The 24318-nt window shown below is 45.8% G+C and overlaps 1 protein-coding gene across 1 annotated transcript in view; it reads right to left on the reverse strand.

Moving 5' to 3' along the window:
• Window positions 1-24318, reverse strand: part of DOCK5 (dedicator of cytokinesis 5) — a 923455-nt gene that overhangs the window by 484591 nt on the left and 414546 nt on the right. The window contains exon 14 of the mRNA XM_085632878.1: window positions 5330-5454. Within this exon, the coding sequence (XP_085489004.1) occupies window positions 5330-5454 (125 nt within the window). The remainder of the gene's footprint in view (window positions 1-5329; window positions 5455-24318) is intronic.

A 24318-nucleotide genomic window follows, 5' to 3' on the forward strand; every position in this document is an offset into this window, starting at 1 on the left:
CTCATATTACTTAAGCAAGGAAAGAAAGTGTCGGAATCAATGCGCTGACCATGCACCATCTGGGAAGTGGCATATATTAGTGCACCCTCCTAGACATTCCCGCTGCATAGGGTTGTGTCCAAGACTACTCTAAAGAGGGGGTCTACACCCCATTCCAAAGGAAGGTCAAGTGTGCTCCTTACAGGCACTGAAAAGAGTAGTATGGGCCCTGCCACCAGTATCTGTGTAGGCTCACTTCAGCTCGAAGCTCCCATTGAAAGTGCGTGGAGTCTTTGATTTTCATTGTTTACTTCAAGGGTACAAAGCACCTGCAAACAATGATAAAGAGGAGAGATGATGCTACTCTTCAAAAGTATGGTTCCAGAAAATCTTTGGAAGTCTGTGATATTTATGAATGCAATTAAAGAGGGAGCAGGAACTGTAACATCTCACTTCCAGCTGAGAACTCAATTATTTAAGTATTGAATGCATGTATTCAACTTATAGTTCACAAACCTAGCTGCAAACCAAGAGAGCTATGCAATAGAGAGTGATAGGGTACAGATAGAGAAACGCCAGGTGAGGTAGAAAGTCCAGCTGCCATGGAAAGGGGCACGTTTGACCGTGGATTTGTCATGCAAGGCAAAAGTCAAAGATTAAATGGTTGAGCAGCAGGGTTCTCTTCAGCTTGGCTACTAAACAGGTGATTATGTTAGGAGGGTAGGTTGCTTAACAAGCAAGGCCTGGTGAGGTGTGAGGGAGGTAACATGGTAGCACAGCGGAAGCGAATCACTTCAAAGAGGTCTGGAGACCAGTTTATAACAGTGACAAGATGCTGCATGAAGTGAAGGATCTTCAACTCTTTCCTAAAGTGGTGGAAGGGTGGAGCCTAGTGGACTTGCACTGGGATACAATGCAACATACTTGGGTCTTAGCAGGCAAAGATCTGGCGTTTATTCAGTCATCTTCTTGCATTTCTTAGATTCCAATCTGGTAAATCTACTGTGGTTCCTCAGAGGTGTCTCAGAATGCTTGATCCTCGTTGACATGTGTGATAGGATGCCAGAGTGGATCACCCTGTAGACAATGCTGCATTCCTGAAAAGTAATACGAGTAAGCAGGTGTACCCTGAACGAGAGACGCGTTTCGGCTTCAGGAAGCCTTTGTCAATCAAAGGCTTTTTCCAAGTGGCCAAAGTTGTTGCTGGAATACGGAACGGTCCGTCCGGCCCTGGAGAATGCCCGCCGCAAAAACAGTGGATCCGCTGACCGAATTCTCGTGTCAGCAAGGACATGGTGTTTTTTTTCCCTATTGCAAGGAGTGTATTGGCAGCGAGAAAACTCACAGACAGTTACCAACCCACTGGGGCAAGATTTGTAACATTTTTCGGCATTCAACACGAAGACCCACTTGGGTAAGATAACACAGCACTACAAATACCATGATGCCAAGAGCTCCGTGAGGGGGCGGGGCATTGCTTTGAACTGAATAAGTGACTGTGAAACAAAGACTGTTTGAGCCTGTGACCAAAGCCCGAAACGCGTTAGGCTGTACCTAAGGTTTCCTGCTGTTTGCTCCTCAAGTTTTACATGCAGTAAAGATTAGTGTACCATCTGTGAGGTGTTCTCGTTCGTTCGTTCGTGTTCTCGTTCTCTCTCTCTCTCTCTCTCTCTCTCTCTCTCTCTCTCTCTCTCTCTCTCTCTCTCTCTCTCTCTCTCTCTCTCTCTCTCTCTCTCTCTCTCTCTCTCTCTCTCTCTCTCTCTCTCTCTCTCTCTCTCTCTCTCTCTCTCTCTCTCTCTCTCTCTCTCTCTCTCTCTCTCTCTCTCTCTCTCTCTCTCTCTCTCTCTCTCTCTCTCTCTCTCTCTCTCTCTCTCTCTCTCTCTCTCTCTCTCTCTCTCTCTCTCTCTCGCTCTCTCTCTCTCTCTCTCCCTCCCTCGCTCTCGCCCCCCCCCCCCCCCCCCCCCCCCCCCCAAACAATTCTCAAAAACAGACGGGTTTCATTCTATAAAACTCAGCAGTGGCCTCAGTTACACTGGTTATCTGTTGAATTCAAAGCAGCATGTATGGTTTACAAAAACAATAGTAACAATGGTCCCTCTCTTCTAGGCGAGAATTCTGGGATATATGCTTCTTCCAGTCTTGTGGTCACAATCCCAAACCCTTTTACCATTTCAAAATTTTAGTGAAAGAAATTTGCTAAAAGATCTATTCAAGTGGCTGCTGCTGACCTGACCTATGGAATCGGCTTCCACTATCCGTACATTCTAAAATAACTTTAATAAGGTTCAGAATGTTTTTTAAAAACATGACTTTCACATGGCAAACGCTCGCCTGTGGGCCTGACTTTGACCCCATCCTATCGTATAGATGTTTTTTCCATGGCTTCAAGGTCGGGTGGCACTTAATAGCTATACCTCACCTTCGTGCGATGCTTCGCCCTAAACAGCAACAAGAGACTCTTGGAGTACGGATGTAGTGCTTTACAGATGTCCTTAAATAAATAATAAAAATGCTTTATGACTAACAAAGCTGCAATGTGGCTAATACTAATCAATCAAGTGGTTTGCACCCCTAATGATTTGGATATTGTTTGGTAGTTGCAACATAAGGATTAAGCTATTGCTACAATATACAGTATAACCAACACGGCAAAAAAGCACATTCAGGTAGCTCTTTATTATCCCAGAAAGTAATTTGAAATAAGATGCGTGTGAGTAAGCATGACAGGCAGCACTACCCTTTGATTGGTAGGTGGTCTGGTCCATATTTTCATGCCCAGGAAACTATTATCCAATTGTATGTCTGCCACCATACAATGCATATCCTAAGAAGAAATCCAGTTCCAAAAATTTGCAGAGGGAGTTCATGCCAAAGTCACACATGCTCAGTACTTAAGCCTTCATCCAAACTGTGGAATGAAGAAAGTGGAACGTTGAGTCAATAGCACTGAAGGAGCAACACATGGTTTTGATTGGAACATGCATTATTTGCTGCTGCAGACCTGAAAGTGTTGGAAAATCTTACGTTATTTTCTATTATGTTATCCACATTTGTAAAGTGCCTTCTAATGAGGCTCCTTTCCCACAACAGACAGAAGCAAGATCTCTTTGTATAGACAAACCCCTGCTCAAAACCACCATTAAAACATATGGCTTTCAAACATGTCTTGAAGAGTTCCAGGCTTGTTTGCCACTTTTGCAAGGTGCACTCTGAAGCTGCAAACTGAACATTTTCCAGAGTTGCTTTTAGCTCCAAATTCACAGGTCAGGGAATTGCTAGGGGTATGTTATAGAGCAGAGGACAAAAGATTTTGTACCACAGGTGATATGTTTGGGTGTTTACCTAGAGTGCCGTCCAAACAAATATAAATATTTAGCGATTAAACCATCAAAACTAAATTTGGAAAATACAGTTTTATTGTATACTTAGAATCTTAGCATTCATAGGGGCAATCATAAAACTACACTTTTTTCATCAACAGGATGAGATGTGGTCTGGCAGGTACATTCTAAATTTTGTTTCAAATAGGTTTGGGTTGCAACTTAAGAAACCCTCATATCTGTGCTGTGTGAACCTAGGCAAATTACTATATCTCCTGGTATTTTCATTGCTTTATGTGTAATGAAGTGTGGGTGTTCCCATTATCCAAGAATGGTTTGAAACATTATGCACTTTTATATGATTTCTCTAAATGCACAATAACAGTGAGACTGACAGGGTGCGACCTGCAACATCATCAAGCACTTAAAGGCACATGATGAATGGTACTCTACGGCCCTTCCCTATCAATGACAGTGCACGTGCTTCAGTGGAGAGTGGAGGACTGTTTTCAGGCCTGATTTGCTAATAAACTGCTGGAGGCCCACCCAACAAAACAACACGAAGTGTGCATGTATGCAGAGTTGCTTGGTCATCATTCATGTACTGTTATATGTTTCATTGTCATCTCATGGCTGTGTCAGAAATTGTATGTTAAGTAGACCCACAATGCTACAGACTGCCGGAGTGACAAACAATTTCTGGTCTGTTGAGCTACCATTAATTAACTTTACGTCTATAACCAACAAAATTCACATTGTATAAAAGTTGTCTTTTCACTTACGTGCCCATCAAAAACAATAGGGATAATCTCTTTCAATGATCATCACTTAATGTATATTGATCCTTACAGTACATCGTTATCTGGTGGGAAACAACCTTTACAACACAGTCATTACATAGCACTACTTTTACAACGCAGTCATTACGCCGCAACATCCTTTACATCGCATGCCATTACAACGCAGCCATTACATCGCATGTCACTACAACGCATGTCATTACAACACAAGTCACTACAACACATGCCATTACAACGCAATATAAGGTAAGTTATGGGAAATAGTAATTTTTACCCCTACACTATCCAACACTTACCCTACTTTTGCACTCACTGAGTGGGAATAGTCATTTTTACCTCTACACTATCCAACACTTACCCTACTGTTGCCCTAAAAGTAATATGCGTTGTAATGGTATGAGTTGTAATGGAATGCGTTGTAATGTAGTTTAAAAAAATGCGTTGTGAGGGCATACGATGTAAAATCATGTGTTGTAATGGATGTTGCGATGTAAAAACTGTGTTGTAAAGGCATGTGTTGTAAATGTTTGCGTTGTAACGTCATACATTCCCATCTGGTCCTTGGAAAACATTGAAAGCTGCAATGTTCGCTTCAGTCCAGTGTTAGGCAGAAAAGTAGACATTACTCAGTGAAAATATGTATTTAATCCACTGCCTTAGATAAAGAGATTGATTCAAAACCTTGATTTTTTCCTCACTAAAAATTTAGAACTATGCCTGCTGCTTGTGCCGTGATTCCCGGGGATTAGGATTCAAAATGAAGAAATGGCCAACACACGCGGTAAAGAAGTGAATGAGCATGTAAACCACTGTAGATGTTTTCTTTATGTACTTACTCGTTGTAAGACTGAAACAATGGAAGGAAATACAGAAGAAACAAAAGTAATCACATTAAGCGTATTTAAACATATATTGTCCATGACCTGCCAGTCAGGTTGAGTGCTACATTGAGCCCAGTGTATGTATCTACCTTACGGCAAAACCACAAATGCCCACAAGAGAGCACCAGATTGTAACAAATAGCCTGACAACTACCATGATGCCAGGGGCATGCAGAATACTGGCCAAACAAACGTGAGCTGATAAATGTCTAAGACCCTTCATTTTCAAACTAAATTTACGAGTCAAGGTGATATTTCACTTGCATTATTGAAAAAAATATTTCATAGACATAGAGAACTGTGTGGAGGGAAAGACTGACCCTCACCCTCTCCCATGGAAAGGCTGTACCTCTTGGATTACACCTTCTTCATCAAAGACGGACATTGTGACCTCTACATTTTTGGGCGTCTTCTTCTTCCCTTTATCAAACTCCCCTTGGACCAAAGTGATGTAAATGTCATTTCGAACGTCACCTGGAACAACAGAATATATTTTATGGTTAACCAAACACTATAAAGGTGGTAGTATTACAGATATCATCATCTGTGAAACCATATGAAACTAAAGCTTACATTTAAAAGATATACTGCTGAATCTGAAAGTGGCACCAGGGGCACTATAGCCTTCGATGAAATAGAAGGAAGGATAAGATTCAGACAAGTGGTTTCTCACACAGGTGCAACATGTTCTAAACTGAAAAACTCCTGATAATTACTGTCAATATGCCCAAATCTTTAAATCAACAATTTTGAAATACAATATACAATCCCTAGTATTCCCCAATTGATTAATTGAGCAAAGCTGACACCTAATTACAGCAATGTTATTAAAAACAAAGCTCTGTATTTTCTTGAGTCATTTAAGCATACAATGGGTGGAAAGAATATGAATTGCCAAAAGGACTAAACAAACTATGCAAGATTTACAGTGTAGTAAAATCATGCAACATTCCTGTGTATTCCTTGGGTGATGCCTTAGTTCTAATTTTAGCCATGAAAGATCAGATTCACCATCAATCACCCATTCACCCAATAACACATTGCCTTGGACTGGTCTGATACTATGGCTAGCCATTTCCAACTTCCTTTTCAACATATGCAACGATGAAACACCCAACAGGGAACAAAGAAAGAACACCACAAACCTGTAGACCCTTAAAAAATGTGTGTGAAACATTACCTTTAAAAATCAAACAACTTAGCCCAAAAATGGGGGGCGGAGAGGGGACCAACACTGTCCGCATGGGGAAAGGACATGGATGCAGCAATGTTTGCGGAACGCTCTGTGTTTATCAGGCGGGGGTGCCCCCGCAAGTGGGACAAGGTTTGGGGGGCGTGGAACAAATTCAGAGGAGAAATATGCAACCCTCCATCGCTGTCACAAGATGAATCCTCGGACTCGGACTGAGGGGGCGGCCCCAGGGATGGAGGGGTCAAAGATTATTACCGGCTATGCGGCACTGTGCTGGTCTGGGATCTACTTATGTATTGCCAAGTGGTGTATCTTGTTGGCAGAAAGGATGGGCAACGTGATGTTTCCAGTGCCTTGTTGGTTTGCTTACAAGAAAATTAATTAAAATGTTTTTAAAAAAATTAAAAAAAATCAAACAACTTACAATTGATGACGTGAGACCGTTGTTTAAGAACTTAATTTCTGAAATTTAGGCAACAACTAAACAAAAAGCTAAACCAACCAAACCCCAATATGTGAAACATTGGTGTACAAAAGAATTCGCAGTTGCCAAATCTATCTTTCCCTTACTCATCATGTTCATCAACAAACATCTACTATTTCAGACCTATAGACAAAACACAGTTGCTCACATAGAACATGAACATAAATGTGCAAGAAAACATATCCACAAAGGTACACATGAACAAAAACATAACTGACAAACTGCCACTTTGAGTAACTCATTAATGAGATTCTGTTATACTGGTGTTTAACATGTAAGTAGTATATATGAGAGTCACACTTTATTGCAGGGCTTCAACAAAGTTGCTGGGTAAAGCACATGATAAACTGTGGACAGGAAAATTCTATCCTAGGTCACGCTCATTTTCAAAAAACCCAACACCACACATGTCCCACAAAGGTACTCCTCTATTACTCACCTAGACATACATTTTCACGTCTCCTCCCACCTTCACAACTCTTTCAAAATTCTCCTGCCTACTATCCTTATCTACATTATCAAACTTCAACTAAACAGCAAGTATTTTTCTGACTGGCATCCATGAGCACCATGACTAATGTGGAGATTTGTTTCTGTTGTAAACTTCTAATGATACAAATAATCCTTTTTTAACTTTCACCTACTAGCAGTTCTGTTAAGACTTTCAACTAACTGTCCCCCGAGGAACTTGCAGGTCGCATACCCTGCCAAAATTCCGGCTATCCGGACACAGCTATCCTATGTAAACTTCTCAAATAGACCAGTTCCTGTAGTGGAGTGAGGAATGGTATGCTAGTGCAGGGACTGAGCCAAGGGTCTCCAACCTTTTTTGTAGTGAGAATAATTTGTGATCAGTGAAAATCATTGGGAGCTACTGAAGGCCAAGCAACTTGTGCATTGTTATCAGATGCCCCCACACCCAGCTTAATTGGCTTTAAGCCTAATTTCCATAGAGCCACGTACTATTTTTTTTAACAAAATACTTTGACTAGGGGCACTATGACAGGGCTGCCAATTGTGGCAATGAGAGCGTGGTCTCTGGGAATGTATGAACATGTGTGCAGAGTAATGGGATATATGTGTACAGGCGACTGAGAGACCGTGTCATATGTATTTGTGGCGCAGGGCATACCTTTCGCTATATGTTGCACCATTACATGTATAACACAAATGGGGAAAATTCAAAGTGCAAAACATTTTCTGCAAAAATGTATAGAACATTATACTGCACTTTGTTATTTTTCCAACTTAAAATAATGGCTGTATTTTCACTTATAAATATGGCACTGTATCGAGAACATTTAACGGAAGAGTTAATTTTGTTCACGTGGATTCCATCAAATTCATCATTTAAATTTTCTTCCATTTCCAAGTGTCACATTTACAAACATCAAGCTCCTAGTGGCCTGTAGACATGTTGCCATATTTATAACAGAATATTACATTTATTTAATTGGAAGGAATTTTAAGTCAATAAACATTCTTCATAAAACATGAAGAGGAATTTGGCTTAATTGAAAGTGGAGAACGACATTACTACTTAATGTTTCCCAAAAAAGATTTTCTTCACTTTTCAGTTATAAATGTGGCACAGTGCTACTGGCCAGTGGAAGCGACAGGCCTGCTGCTTGTAAATGCGACACTTTAAAATGGGATAGATTGAAAATTAAGAGTTAATCATTAAGGTAATTTTCATTTTCATGTTCTCCCATTTAAAAGCATTCAGAAACATCATTTTGTTCTCATGCTCCAATATTGAGTCGACAAGGACTTCTGTTTAAGAGTTAAATACCTCAGTGCTTCGGTTCTTCAATTCTGTAACCCAGCCTGGCCTATAAAACTGACTAAGCACTGCTCATTATCAGGCTCTGCTATCTGCAACCAGATGATAATAATGCAAAGTAAACAGTCTTCTCTTAATGTTACAAGCCAAATGTGACCCTGTGCTTATTTAAAAATGAACTCAAGGCTGGGAGCGACTTTGAAGGTGTCTGGGAGCTACTGGTAGCTCATGAATGACTGGTTTGAGAGACCAAGGTTAACCATTCCTGATAGCCCACTGAGTACAATCCTTGTTGATTCTGTCAACATCTTCAACTAAACCATTCACTTCGCTAAGGATGATCACAATAAAGGACAACCCTGTTAATACATCTATTTAAATGTGCCATGCCCCACACAATTTTAGGACTGCATTTGTAAGATCTCTGCTAACACAAAAGCAGACCCAACCAATTCGTCTAATTTAAGACCTGTTGGGACAGAGATATTCTGCATGTCCCTGGAGAGGGTGCTTTCCCTGCCTTATGCTGATCTCCAGGCAAGGCACAAAAGTTACTGTATGGTTTCTAGATCCCGACATCAGTGAGCATGACAATCATACATGTCCACTGAAGGTCTCCCTGTTTACATGGATTTAGACCTTAGAGCTTGGCTCTGAGGTCGAAGAGGGGCACGTGTAGTGCACCACAATTTCACAGAGTGGCTACTGCGCTCGCTACACAGACTGTGATGGACTGACAGTGGTGGCAGCAATACATTAATAGTCAGCAATACCTGTATCCCTGTATTCTAACAAGGGTGGACGACTAACCTCTCTTCTGTTTAAGTCTGTGCAGTCTTCCATGCCTGAGGTCCTGTTGGCTTTATCTACCTGATGTGTGTTTGAGAGCCTGTTGGTGTGCTGGGGAAGGACGGGGAGTTGAGCCATTGTGTATAATGTGAGCTGTTCTGCTGCACATTCCAGCTCCCTATACCCCTCCCTTTTCTTTGAGGAAACCTGGTGGGCTGGGGTAGACACTCGCTCTTATCTGTGTTTAGCTGCACTAACTCTGCTAATAGGAACCCTTTCTGTTGAGTGATGATCAGTCCCCCATGGTCTGGAGTTAACATTCCTCTCCGGGGAACAGCCCAAGTTTTGGGCATGCAGTAAACATGCCTCAAATGTGCCTCGCGATTGGTGGGGGACCCAGGATTCAAAAGTAGCAGATCCTCTTATTGGATCAGCCTATTAATCAGAGGTGATAAAAATCTGGCCTTAGCAGTCAGTGGTTTTCATTACTGGTCTATGACTTGACAAGGTGGCTGATCCACACCGAGTCAGACAAGGAAAACAGCAGGGGCCCATGGTGTGAAAGCAAGATAAGAAGCTTGCTCACCACATCTGAAACTTGGAGGAGCTTTCTCTATGACTGATGCTAAATGCTGCAACGGAATATGTCCGTTTGACAAGGAGCAAGGGCATTGGTCAACATCGGTCAGAGAACTAGCTGCTCCTGTGAGGCTTGTGGAGCTGGCGGTTTGAACAAGGAGATAGCAGACAGCTGCTCACGATAAGGAAGTGTGCAGCACATCAACGGAGGCCGAGGGAAACAGGGAAGCGTGATCCCAGTCCTTAAATCTGAGATCACTTGGCCCAGATGCGAGAAAGTGGCTCTGTGTATACTGTTCCCAAATAGGTACAGTGTGTACAGAGTCCACAGTCCACAGAGGTTAAAGTTAGATATAACCTTACTCTCTAAAGTGGTAGCTTGGTCGAGCAGTAAGGTAGTATCAGATGACAGTGTAAAGCATTTGTTGTACACACACAGTCAGCAAATGGTCTCACACACTCAAGAACTGAACTCTAGGCCAATGGTTTATATAAAAAAATATATGGTTGTTTTATTTTAGAACCAACACTAGGTATTAAAATATACTTTCTCACAATGAGATGCTTTAGTTAAATACTTTTGCAATATGCAATTGACTTTTGTAGGTAATAGTTACAGGTTGTTGCAATAGGCAACACAATTTCAAACACAATAATACATTGAGCTCAATGGGAGTTTTAAGTTATTTGCAATAGATTACTTTCAGGATTACTTTTCTAACTCCAGGACTGGATCCTAGATTCAGTCCTGGGACAGTTCTTTGAAACAAGTGAGTAAATTCGTTTTAGTTACTGTTGTGATTTTTAAACAATATTTTGCTATTTTAAAAGTTGACACTTAAGAAACTTTTTCTGATCAAATTTCCAATGTTATCCTATGGAAGGAAATTCACTTAGCAGGTAAGTGGGGGTTATGGATACTTTTTCCAGGTCAGTGTTGGATCCTAGATCCAGCACTAGTGTACCACCTGTAAGCAGTTGAGAAACTGCGTTTAAGTTATATAGGCGATTTTTAAGGAATATTTATAAGTTTGCAAAATCGACACAAGAAATTTCATAGGAAAACAGTCAATGGTTCCTTATGGAAGAAAATTCAAGTTACAGGTAAAGTATGTTCTCGTTACTTTTGTAATCCAGTGCTGGGCTCCTAGGCTCAGTACTGGAACATCTATCTAAAACAGGTAAGTAATTACATTTTCACAGTTGGTACGATTTTTAAAGAATATTTGTAGTTTGCAAAAATCGACACTTAGAAGAAATTTCACAGAAAAAACAGTCAATGATTTTCTATGGGAGAAAATTAAGTTAGAGGTAAGTACGGTTGTGAGTACTTTTCAGGGTCAGTGCTGGGCACTCTCCTAATAGCAGGTGAGTATTTCCATTTTCGTTACTCGGTTGATTTTTAGGTGAATATTTTAAAGTTTAGAAACTCCACACTTAGAAGAAATTTCAGAGAAAACCAGTCAATGTTACCCTATGGAAGAAAAGTGAGTTATCGGCTTTTGGGTAAGTACTCGACTGGCAGAGTTAAGGTTCTGGGCACAGACTCAGGGGTCTCCCCGGGTCAGGTAAGTACAGTTGGTACACCCTCAGCGGCATAGGGGCAGCCGGGTGCAGAGGTAGTTAGGCCCAATGTTATCCAATGAGAGGCAGGGGGCCTTCGGTTGGTGGCTGCTGGCAAGCAAGCCACGCGGCTGTGGGAATTGGGCTCCTGGTCACTTGCTCAGGGCAAATGGGGAAGTAGGTAGGAGCAGAAGTTACACTGCCAGGGCCACTCGGGCGGCTGGGTGCAGGGTGCTTTTGAGCCTTCGGGCGCTCAATGGATTTCAATGGGAAAGCTTCAGGACGAACAAAGGCTGCAAGCTTGGGGACGAAGATTGTTCAGGTGCCACCACCACTTCGAGAGGTAAGTTGGTAAGTTGGAGGATAGGTAGGTACCCAGGAGTCAGGCACAGGGGGCCGCAGGGCGCCGGGTGCAGGGGTGCCTTTTGGTGTCAGGAAATCTTACCCTCTGTTGATCGCGGTTGGGGGGGGGGGTCCCTGGTTCTGAGACTGCAGGCATCGCCAGGAGCGTCGCAGTGAGTCCTTCGGTGCCGGATTCAAGGTCACAGTCGCTGGGGAGACGTCCTCGGGGTCTTTGTCCACTCCAGCACAGGCCAGGCTTGGCGGGTGCAGAGTGTGCAGGGTTCGCGGTTCCGGGCTGATGCTTGGGGTTAGAAACTTGCTTTGAGCAGAGCCACTGCTCATGGGAATCCCAGATTCTCAGAGTCACAAGGTAGCCAGGTCCTCCGGGGTTTGTGAGGTTGCTGGCCACAAGAGGTGCCGGGATTTAGCAGGAGCAGGTTCGAGGGTCGACAGGCCGGTAGGACTGGGGCCAAAGCAGTTGGTGTCTTCCTCTTTTTAGCAGCTGCACGGCAGGTCTTCTTTCTTCTTGCTCTTCTTTGCTTTTTCGGAATCTGGAATCTGAGGAAGGAAGGTTCAGGGCGCCCCAAAATACTAAATTTAGGGGCGTTACAGGTAGGTAAAGGGCAGGGACCACTGGGTCCCTGCCCTGGGGTGGGTACACCCCCTATCCTGCCACTCTCCTGTGGGTGGGGGGCACTGATTTGGCAGGGCTCCCCATCTTCAAGATGGCGAGAACCCGGGGACGTGCTTCGCCTCCCCCACCTGAGGGGTGGGGTTGGCAGGGGCTGGCACACCCCCTGTCCTTCCTTGGGGTTTCCGGCCAGTCTTCCCGCCAGAGAGGGGGTTGGGAACCGGTAGGGGCCAGTTGCTGGGTACAGCAAGTGGCCTGGAGAAGCTCACAAAGGCGAAATGCCTTTGAAGCTTCCCCTGCCCATCCTGGGGAGGAGACCTAGCACCTCACCCAGGATGTGCATTGTTGCAGGTCCAGGAAAGCAGATGGCTCTCTACTCAGGGGTCCAGCAACCTGTCTGCTGTGTGGCAGCCTAGGCAGCCCCTCAGACAAGACGTGGATTGTAGGTTAGGTTCAGGGGGCTATATCAACAGTAAATTTTGAAAGGAGGGTCAAAGGGAAAATTATTTACCGACCCTGTGGTTACCAATCCCTTTACCTTAATGCAATATCAACAAACGGCAACCAGGGTCAAAATACAAGAGCCAATAATTACTATATAAACATCGCCTAAATTAGCCTTGTAAACGCCAATATTTTTTCCGTGATAATGTTGATAAAAAGCATGTGAACAACATTGATATTCCTATTATAATTCTCTTTATTATTAATTTCCTTTATTGTTAATTTTAGGATTTGAGTATCACTCCACGAATATTCGGGAGTGCTTCAGAACCTGCACTCAAGTAGGTCGTGTAGTTTCCTTTCTTTTTTGGATACTTGCACCATTTAGCAGTAGCATGTTTGATCTGGTCCTGACGAAAGCCTGATTGGCACTCAATCGATAGGCTGAAACATGTAGACCAACTTTAGGACAACAGCAGTTATTATTTCAAACTGCTTTTGCGCTGTTTTTAGTTGCATCACTCGGTCAGTTATGAATAAACTGGTTGTACTGACCCAGTAGTTGTTTTTAACATTTGCACTCACTAATTTTGTTTTTCTGCACTGCTTCAATACCATCTACCACTTCTAATTGTACTTTAGCGACATCATAGTAGACCCGGGGTTGTGAACTTCATTGCTTCCTCTGGTTTCATACACCACATGGTTCTCCGGAACTGGAGTTGAGTGTATGGCTGAATCCTAAATGATGATATGCGCTACTTGTAGTGGCTGATGGGATTCAATATCAATGATACTGCTCACATCTGTGCTTTTTTTAGGTTCAGGGGGCATCTCTAAGATGCCCTCTGTCGTGCATCTTACAGTAAATCCCACACTGGCATCAGTGTGGGTTTACTGTGCTGAGAAGTTTGATACCAAACTTCTCAGTCTTCAGTGTAGCCATCATGGTGCTGTGGCGTTCATGTTGACGACCTCCCAGCACCATATACTCTTAATAGCAGCACTGCACTTACAGTTCCCAGGAATGGACCTGGGTACTGTAGAGGCACAGGGCTCATGCACCTGTGCCCACACATCTGGCATTGGGCACCCAGCTAGAGGGGTGACTGAGGTATGCCAGGGCAGTGTGTGTTGTGGGCATGGCACACAGGGATGTGTGCCATGTCGACTCTGTTTTGTTCTGCACCCAGACACTCAGCCTGCAAAGGCAGTGTCAAGGTTCAGGGCCTCCAAGTGTGGCACAATAAGTGCTGCTGCCCTTAGGGGCCTTCTCTGGTCACAAGGCCCTGGGCACCCAGGGTACCACTTACCAGGGGCTGACAGGTGACCAGAGATGCCAATTGGGTTTTGGCTGTTAGGCAGTTTTTAGGGAAGGAACACAGGCCCTGGGCAACTGATTGGCAGGAGCCCAGGGCACAACAAGGAAAAGTGCATCAGTTATCAGGCAAAAATGGGGGTGGGGGGGTTTACTGCAACAGAAACCCACTTTCTTACACCAGACCCCTCTCCTGTGCCGTGGGAGCCTGTGTGGTACTTCCAGTTACAATCTGTAGTTTGTAACGAGTGTCTTTTGGTACAGGCCCCCAACTATCCTTTTGTGACATCTGGGGGTATCAAGGTGTACTGGCACTCTGGCCAGCCACTACCCTCCTACAGCTAACCAGTGGGTACTGGGCTAGTGGGACTCCAGTAATTGTGCCAAGACATCAGGCACCTGTGATCAGATCCCTGACGCCACTTGAGGCATGGCCTCAATAAGGATGGGCGGGCACTTCTGTTTCTTTGGGTGGTGGGTTATGGGGCTGATCAAGAACAGTTTGACTTCACATTATATGCTATAACTATACCATTTCACTACAAGGATTGGTATCATGGCTCTAGCGAATGAGAGCAACAATGCTCAACGCGGTCTCTAATATGCAATGATAATTGTTTGTCTACATGTTAACTGTGTTTTTATAGTGCTTAGCGTCTAGGCGGTATAATATTGTTTAGGGTCAGAACTCCAGCCCAGAGGGTTGTAGACACATCTAGTTTTCACTGTTTATGTGTGTATTAAAGTGTTTTTCTTTTATAAAAAAGTAAAGTACTGACTGGATACTGATTTTATCAGCTGGTAGTACAGTGTGTGCACTGTATTCTGAATGTCTAACCCCGCCTCACGACCTCAAGTAAGCCTTGGACTGCTCTGTCTCACTACCCTGAGCGAGTAATGTGCTGGAGAGGTGAACTTGGTTATCCAGTTTTCGGTCCACTAGTACTATGGCCCCAGGACACCAGCAGGGAACACTACAGTTGATGCGCTTAGAGCACAGTAACCCCTGAGTGCCCTGGTGCCCAGGAAGCCAGGTCTAACAGGACCCATCTGTAAACCAATACTTGCTGAAGTAGATGCTTAAATGATTTACAGATGGTAACATACTATCTGATGAGGTACAGCCAAGGCAGTACAGTAAAGCATGTTGTATTATCACAAACACATTTTTGTAATACAATTGTTCAGATGGAAAAAGAGTACAAAAATATTTCAAATTAACACATAACTGGATGTATTATAGACTTTGACTTGCTGCTAATAGTCTTCTGCAATGATCCCAACACTTGAGGGTAAGCATGGGTCCCCTACTTAGCAAGCAAGTTTTGTCAGGTGCTGAACTGAACTTTGCGTACCTCAGAAGTGCCAAATATTAAAAGCTGATGCTGAAGCATCACTACTATAAACAGTCTTCAGCTTCGCCACTTGCACTTCTAATTCAACTACTTCCGATTCCAGTCAACGACAGGTATGGGACTGCAACTCAGTCAGATGGGACCAGGGCCTGGATACTAATCGGAGCTCTATATTAGAAGCTGGTGTTGGTGCAGTGCCTTCGGAAGGAGGTTGGGCTGAGCCTGGTTTTGGCTTCAGCCCCGAAGGTTTTGGCTCGGTGCCTGAAGGTGGACAACTTGATTCAGAGCAGGAAGTCTTCGATGTGTGTTTTGGTGCTGAGCCAGAAGAGGGGGCGTTGGAAACATGTTCTCTGTGATGACTGTGGCCCAAAGGCAGGGGTGGGACCGGAGCCTTTATCTTGGGCTGAGTTGGAATTTGGGGTAGGGAGGATCGGTACTCGATAAGCTGACCTTGCGGGATGTCTTCGTCCAAATCTTGCCCGATGGTTGCAGAGCGTTTTCTTCGATCGGAAATATATATATATATATTTTTTTAATATTTTATTTTTCCTCCGACCAGTAGTTACATGTCAGTGAACCATCATAAAGTTAATACACGAATTTTCTCTAGGCACTAGGGAGGACATTCTACATCCAATAGTATACATTCTCCACATTGCCCCGCACTATTTTCACCACTTACACACAGGTTAATGAGAGACCAAAAAAAATAAAATAAAAATAAAGGAAAGAGACCAAATGCCCCCCATCCTGTGTCGTGTACCGTCGACCTGACGCATGCCCCCACACCTCCGTCTCCGCTGTCCCGTCCTTTCCGTGCTCACCTAGTGTGTAGGTATGGGATCATTCAGGGCATCAAGTTCCGCAGGCTTCTGCAGGTATCGGACCAGTGGTTCCCAGAAATCCCTAGGCCTGGAGGTTTGTGGGAGTTCCTCTGCATATGTCTCTAATGTCGTTTTACAATATATCATGTCTGTGAGCCAGTCTTTAAGCCTTGGTGGTCTCTTACTCCCCCATCGCATAGCTATTCGTCTCTTAGCAAGTAATAATGCAACTGCTAAAAACTTCCTGCGTCTTGCGTGTTTAAGCTTCAGGACCCCAATAAACACACTAGCGGTGCGTTAGGAATCTGTTCCGTCAGCATGTCCGTGAGTGCTGCGGTGACCTCCTGCCAGTATGTCTGCAGCTGATGGCACGACCAGGCCATGTGTAAAAAATCTGCATTCGCACCACTACATCTCTGACAGCTGTCAGTCTCCCTTAAGCCCAACCTATGTAACCTAGACGGCGTGTAATATAGCTGATGAAGAAATTTAAAGTGTATTATGCGCAAATTACAGTTTGACGTGAGTAGTGCGAGCTGCGTGCAACTATACTGCCAGTCCTGCTCCCCTATTATGTCCCCCAACACTGCCTCCCATCTAAGCATCGCAGCATTCGACCTCCCGGCCTGTTCTACTTGGGCCGCATTGTAAAGGCGCGTAACCAGATTCTGGCGCGTCGGTGCTGTTAATAGGATCTGTAGTGTATTTAATTGCTGAGGCTCCTCCGGAAAAGCGGAATATAATGCCCGCATCGCCGCATGCAGCCTCAGATACGCAAATTTCTTCATAGGGGCCTGATGTGCACACAGCGCAGGGTCCGTCAAGTTAATAAATTTATTATGTGGGAAGGCAGCGCCCATGGTGCTCAATCCCATCTCCACTAAGAGAGCATACATTTTCTTTTCCTGTGCTACCGTAAATTTTGGGTGATTTTCCATGGGGAGAGCCCGTGCGTAGATGGGGAACTTGCATGCTCTATGAGCCAGCGCGTGCCATGCTCTGGAGGTGCACTTGGCCCTCTGTATCGTGTCTCGCGATGTGTGCCCTACCGGATCCGCCACGAGATCTAGCAGTGGTGTCGGATGTACACTATCCTTTTCCACCGCTATATGTGGAATATGCGCATGCGGTTTCGTCCAGTAATGTGCGTGCTGCGCTTGTGCGCAAAGGAAGTACAGTTGGAAATCTGGCGCCCCAAATCCTCCTAGATAGTACGGCTGGGTCAACGTTTTCCAGCTGGTTCTCGCCTGTTTCCCTGCCCATGTTAACCGGCTCATTATAGAGCGGATCTTGACAAAGAAAGCCTTGTTCAACCATATCGGAATGTTCCAAAACAAGTATAGGAACCTAGGCAATACAATCATTTTCTGTATTGCAATTCTATCCGCCATGGAGAGAGGCAATTTAATCCACTTGTCCACCTGTTCCTCCAGCCTCACCAGTGCTGCACCATAGTTTTCTCTGATTACTAGTTCTGGGTCACGGTGTATCCAGATACCCAAGTACTTAACCGGGTCTGTTTGCCACCTTAGTGGGTAGTCCAGCTCAGGCTCTGGGGTGTCCACAGTGAGAGGTATCACTACTGACTTATCCCAATTTATGTAAAGGCCGGAGAACTTCTCATATCTAATATACTCCCTTATAAGCGTGTTTAGGAACCTGTCGGGATGCGTAGTGTAGAGGACCATATCATCTGCATATAGTGCAATACCTATCGGTCTCAGGTCAAATTGTAGGGCGGACTCAGAGTGCTTCTGCCTAATTTTGCAGGCCAATGGTTCCAGTATCAGTGCAAACAGCATCGGCGACAAAGGGCATCCCTGTCTGGTACCTCTTGTAATTTCTATGGGGTCAGACGTGTTCCCGTTAATTCGAACCCGTGCTGTAGGTTTGGCGTATAACAATGATATCCACTTTAGAAAGGGCTCTGGGAACCCCATCCTTCTCAGAGTGACATGCATGAAGTCCCATTCGACAGAGTTGAACGCTTTAGCAGCATCTAATAGGGCCGCAGCCGCCTGCACCCCCGGATCCAGCTGGTGGAACAGCGCAAATATGGTACGTATATTGTGCGTGGTAGACCGCGTTGGCATGAACCCTGCCTGATCCGGTAATACCAGTTTACACAGCAGCGGCTGAATCCTGTTTGCTATTATTTTTGCCAATATTTTGGCGTCTGTGTTTATTAGGGACAGCGGCCTATATGAGTCACATACAGTCGGGTCTTTCCCGTGTTTCGGGAGCGCTATCAGAAGTGCCTCATTTAGTGACTCCGGCAGTGCACCTTCCTCATATGCCTCCTCCAGCATTTCAGCTAGGTGTGGAATCAGCAAATCACGAAACTCCTTGTAAAATTCTCCTGGAAGCCCATCCAGGCCCGGGGATTTATTGTTCGGGAGAGAGTTAATTGCATCAGCAATTTCTTCTTTCGTTATATGATGGCAGAAGTACTCGCGATGTGTATCCGACAGCCATGCCAGGGCCACATCGTCCAAGTATTCATGTATGTCATCTATCGGAACCTGCACCCGAGCCCTGTAAAGGTTAGCATAATATTCAGTAAAGCATTCTAAAATTGCCGGCGTGTCATAGACCATTTGACGCTGCGCCGTATGCATCTGGGTAATATGTGCAGTGACATGGTTGGGTCTAATTTTATGCGAGAGTGCCCGCCCTGGTCTCCCGCCCTCTCCATAGTGTCTAGCCGTGCATTTCCGTGAAATGTACTTCACCTCGTCTTCGGCAAGCTCGTTGTATTTATCTAACTGTTTCCGGATGTCAGCTAGCAATGTCCTGTTATTCGTGCGTTCAAAGTCTCGTTCCAGCCGCCGTATCTCTGCTTCCATCTTTGCCAATTGCTGCTGAATGTCTCTCAGTATGCCTGCGTGTTTGCCAATGCAGTGTCCTCTAATGGTGGCTTTAAATGCCTCCCAAATTGTCTTTGCGCTAGCGACCGAACCGGAGTTCTGATCAAAATATTCCGTTATCGCCCGCCTAAGTTCCTCACGAAACACTTGATCTTGAAGCGCCGTGTGCCTTAATCGCCACGTGAATTGCCGCGGGGTGTGTGTTGGGATCGCTAGCGGGATTCTTACTGGAGCATGATCGGACAGAGTTTTGGGTAAGTGTTCAATAGTGGTTGTCCATGTGCATACGTCCCGCGTGCCTAGCCAGTAATCTAAGCGGGACCAGGTAAGGTGTGTTAGCGAAAATCAAGTGCCCTCTCGCCGGTCAGGGTTCCTGAGTCTCCAGATGTCCACCAGTCCTCTGTCCTCCATCCCCTCTCTTAAGATTTTTGCAGAATTTTTACCATATCTGTCTTGGCCAGTGGATCTATCTAGTGTAGGGTCTAGACAAGTGTTAAAATCTCCACCCCACAGTACAGCCGTGGGTTGTAAATCACTAAGCTTCGTTAGGAGTTGCGTATAAAAAGCGGGATCGTCAGTGTTCGGGCCATATACATTAACAATTGTAAGAATAGTGCCACCAAAGCATCCCTTCACTATCACATATCGTCCCTGATCGTCCTTAACCGATGACATAAGTGTAAAAGGTGTGTTGCGCCTAACCAGCAGTAGAACACCCCTGGCGTATGATGAGTAGGACGATGCCAGCCTATATGTTGACCACCTGGCCCCCACCTGCTGCTCTCTAAGGTCTGTTAGGTGCGTTTCCTGTAGACAGGCCACGTCTACTTTATGTCTGTCTAAGTATGATAGCACTCTACGTATTTTCTGTGGATTATGGAGGCCCCTAACATTCCACGTCAGGAACGTCATAGTTCTGTATGGGTTCGGTATTTCTGTCATTGATCGTGTCGCAGCCATCTTACCCTGTGCGGCATCTGAATGTAACTCTCATTGTCTCTCCGGTGCCTACATGACATTCTAACACTGGTCGGAGTTTTTCCCCCATGCCTCCCTCTCCCTCCCCCTCCCACTCCACCCTTCCTTTGCAGTGGAGACATTCCCATCAAACCAATAACCATTCACCCTTACAACCTGCAAAGAAAGCAACCTGAACGAAAAGAAAACGATAATCAATCAAACCAAGAATGAAAAAGAAAAAAAAAAATCAGAAAAACCACTATTAATAGCTGTTGTGGTTTGCACACAGAGGGGTCAGAGCTGCCTTCCCCTTTTCATGTGGTGTAGGCCACATGGGTATACGCCCTGTTAGGAAATGTCCCGTTCCAAAAAGAAAACCTGTACATTGTCACTTAAGTAGTGCCGTGAAGTACTGTGTCCCAGCATCTTTTAACGTTCCTCCACATATCTCAGGTATTCATTACCCTTAACACAAACATATTGAGAACCTCAAACACAGTCTAATAAACTTATCTGATCCTTCTGAGGGTGGACCCCCCCTCTTTCGGCTTTGCTCCAGTGGCTTCGACCAGTCACCATATTGCAATGCTCAGCACGCTCCTCCACTGCGCCCCGCAGGTGCCTCCGGAACCAGCGCAGGCCCAAGGAAGGAAGAAAAACGAAAAGGTCTGTCTATTCAACATCAGATAGTGCAGACTGTTCAGCCTGTTCCCCTCTCAACGGCTTTTTTTTCGCAGTTGCCTTTCCTCTCTGGTTTATGAACTTCAACACTTCCTGAGGGTCCGTATATATTTTCGATTTTCTGTCTGCAGTAACTCTGAGTCTCGCTGGGTATAGCATTGCATATGGTATGCTGAGATCTCTCAGTTTTTGTTTTGCTATGCCAAATTTCTTCCGCGCCTCCTGAACGGATGTTGTGAAGTCTGGATACAGAGAGACGTCCATTCCCTCATGGGTCAGTTTGCCCAGTTCTCTGGCCTTTCGAAGCGCCGCGTCCCTGTCTCTATAGTTTAGGATTCGAGCAATGATCGGCCTGGGACGGGACCCGGCAGGAGGTCTCGGCGCCAGGGATCTGTGGGCCCTCTCTACTATGAAAATCTCTGAGAAAATATCTCTTCCCAACATGGAGATTAGCAATTGTTCCACATAGCGCTCCATTGGCCCAGTATTTGTTGTTTCCGCAACTCCCGTTAGTCGTATGTTGTTCCTTCGAGACCTAGCCTCTAAATCTTCGGCCTTCGCCGCCATTGCCACCAGCTGCTTCTCCATCTTTGTTTGCGTCGCCACCATCTGTATTTGCCCATCCTCCGCTTCAGATATCCTGCGCTCCGCCATGTCTAACCTCTCTGTATGTTTATCCATGCGTTCTGACATGCGGTCTACTCTGTACGTCAGAGAGTCTATTTTCCCATCAATATTTGTGAGAGCAGCTTGTATTGAGGCAAACATAGTTTGGATATCATCATTCGACACCCCCCCGGCCGCCACCTCTGCCGAGTTCACCGATGTCTGCTCGCACGTTCCCTTCTCTTGTTGTTTCTTCGCTTGTTCGAAGTTGATTTTGGGCTGCGAGCGATCCGTTTTGCCCATGATGTCAGTAGCAGGTGCAACCCTCAGTGTAGACCACTATACGTAGGAGCGACCAGGTCCGCAGCCCCTGGCAGAGAACCACCGCGATTACACAGGCACACTTTCCTCCCTCCAGCGAGTGCGTCTCGTATCACGCGCGCCCTCTCCCCCACGCAGGAGTCGTCTGCTTCCCACCGCGTCCGCGCCGAGAGCGTCAAACACAGCAAGTCGCAGGCCAGTAGCCGCCGCGCCCCAGCTGCAATTTTCGGTGTGCACTTGATTGATGAAGATGGGCTCCCGCAACGCATTCACACCAGGCCTCACCCGTCGCTCGCCTCTCAGCAGCTGAGGACGCCCTGTGTCTGTCTAGACATCACTTAGCCTCTGCAGGCAGCATGCGTGTTCTGGGATGCCAGCCACTCTCTTTATCAGGATGCGATACCTGCAGGGGGTCCCACGATGCACACAAGGAGGCTTAGGGCCTCGTGCTGCTCCCCGTATGGCATCAGTGGCCCCAATATATCCCCTTGGCTGCACCAACCTGCCTGCACTCCCCACTCAAGGGCTGCCCGTTATCCAACCAGCAGGGCGTCTACTCATCACCAGGAGGGGTCTCTTAGGAACAGGAGGGCGCCAATTTGGCAACAGCGCTATAGAGGTGAGCTTGAAACAGTTGAAGGGCCCCCTCCACAAGCGATGCAATCGTCGCCGTTCACCCTGCCCGTGGCCCCCTCCTGAGGCGGTGTCCCCAACAGTCTCTAGCAGGGGAGGAACGCGGCCGGTACCAGCAGATCCCAAAACAGTGCGCAGGGCTCCGGGCTGTGCTCACAGATATCCGAGCCGTATCTCCCCCCCCCGGGCAGCCAGGATTCTTCTGCTTACCGGGCATGACCTCCGTCGCTTCTCCCTCACACCGCGCTGTTACCAGCGGCACCAATGTATATGATGTGCGCCAGCCCGCAGCTTCTTGGGCCGACCTCCGGAACTCAGCGGGTGTTATTGCGGCGTCCCGCCGCGTACGTGCTGTGCGTCTCGGCCCTCCAATGTACGCGCTGCCGCAGCTTTAGTGTCGTTTCTTCCGCCTGGGCCGCACCACGCCGATCCTCTTACTGTCGCCGCTGGCAAGGATTTTAACGTTTTCTCACCCACCGAGTGTCCATATCGCCTTCACACCGCAGCACCTGTTCTTTTTTACCCTCAGTGCATTCTTTTTGGCAGGATTTTGTAAGGATTTAGCGGGCGTACACGAGGAGCTCGCTCAGTCTGCGGCCATCTCGTTCCGTGGCAAGCTCCGCCCCCCGATCGGAAAGATTTACACGCGTTGCAGTCCTGTTCGTTGTGCTCCAGAGATAAGCACAAGTTGCACACTTCATGTGAGTCGGTGCGTGGTAACTTCACGTGGCACCGAGGGCAGAATTTGAATGGAGTCCATTCCATCAACTGTGAGGTGGACCGACGCGGGTAGACCCAACGGCCTTCCACGAGGTACCCAATCGAAAGAGAGATTTTGTAATAAATACGATACTCGGAGAATGGAAATACGTGATCGAAAACAATACAGTTGAGGGTAAGTGGATTGCGCACCGAGGGGAACCCGAGAAATGGTGCCGGAGCGCAGCAATTCACGTCCAAACACAATGGCGGAAAAAAACAATCTAACAATGGAGTTGATGCCCATGCGCACTATCACCAAAAGGAGGAGTCACCTCATGTCTGGAAAGACTTCTTAGAAGAAAAACCACTTGCAAGCATCCGGACCCAACACTAGATGGCAGGAGTATGCAAAGCATGTGATCTACAGCTCACATGCCCCGAACAGAGTGTTACTGAAGTTAAGTAACGTGCAGTAAATCAGTCCCTCCCACAAGTGAAGTATCTGTGGAGTGGACTGAAAGAAACATGTCCTGCAGAACGGATTCTGCAAAGTGTCCTTCCTGCCAGAAATGGCTGTCATTTCAGTAGTATTTCACTAACGTATGCACCGATGTCCACGCTGCAGCTTGGCAGATATTAAGGGCAGGCACTCCTCGAACCAATGCAGTGGTGGTGGCCTGGATCCTGGTTGAATGGATTTTCAGACATTCTAGGGGATGCTTTTTGGCCAGTGTGCAGCAAATCCTAATGCAGAGAACTGTCCACCTGACAGGGTTCTTTTGTGCATAGCTTTCCCTTTCTTTCTGGAAAACCACACAAAAAGTTCATCATCCACTTGATGGCCTTTTGTATGAGTAACAAGTAATCTCAAAACATTTTTGGGGACCAAACTCTCTTTTTAGGGAAGCATAGAACGTTGATAGAGTGACCAACTTCCTGACATGAAAGGAAGGCACAAACAACCTTGAGCAAAAAAAGCCGGCTCAGTCCTGGGCACCAATTTGTTTGGAAAGAAGGTGGTGTAGGACGGCGGCAATAAAAGTGACTACAGTTTACGCATGGAATGAGCTAACCTGATTGCAAGGAGGAAGACAATCTTAAAGTCAAAAGACACAGTGAAGAGCTATGCATAGAACTGAAAGGTGTACAAACGAGGTATGTCAAGATCAAGTTACAGTCCATCGAGCGCGCAACCAAGATGGCCGCGTAGGTGCGAGGCTCCCGAGGACCTCCGTGACCTCCTACATAAATCCTGAAAATATCC

This window comes from Triturus cristatus, chromosome 11 (genome assembly GCF_964204655.1).
Source record: "Triturus cristatus chromosome 11, aTriCri1.1, whole genome shotgun sequence".
NCBI lineage: Eukaryota > Metazoa > Chordata > Amphibia > Caudata > Salamandridae > Triturus > Triturus cristatus.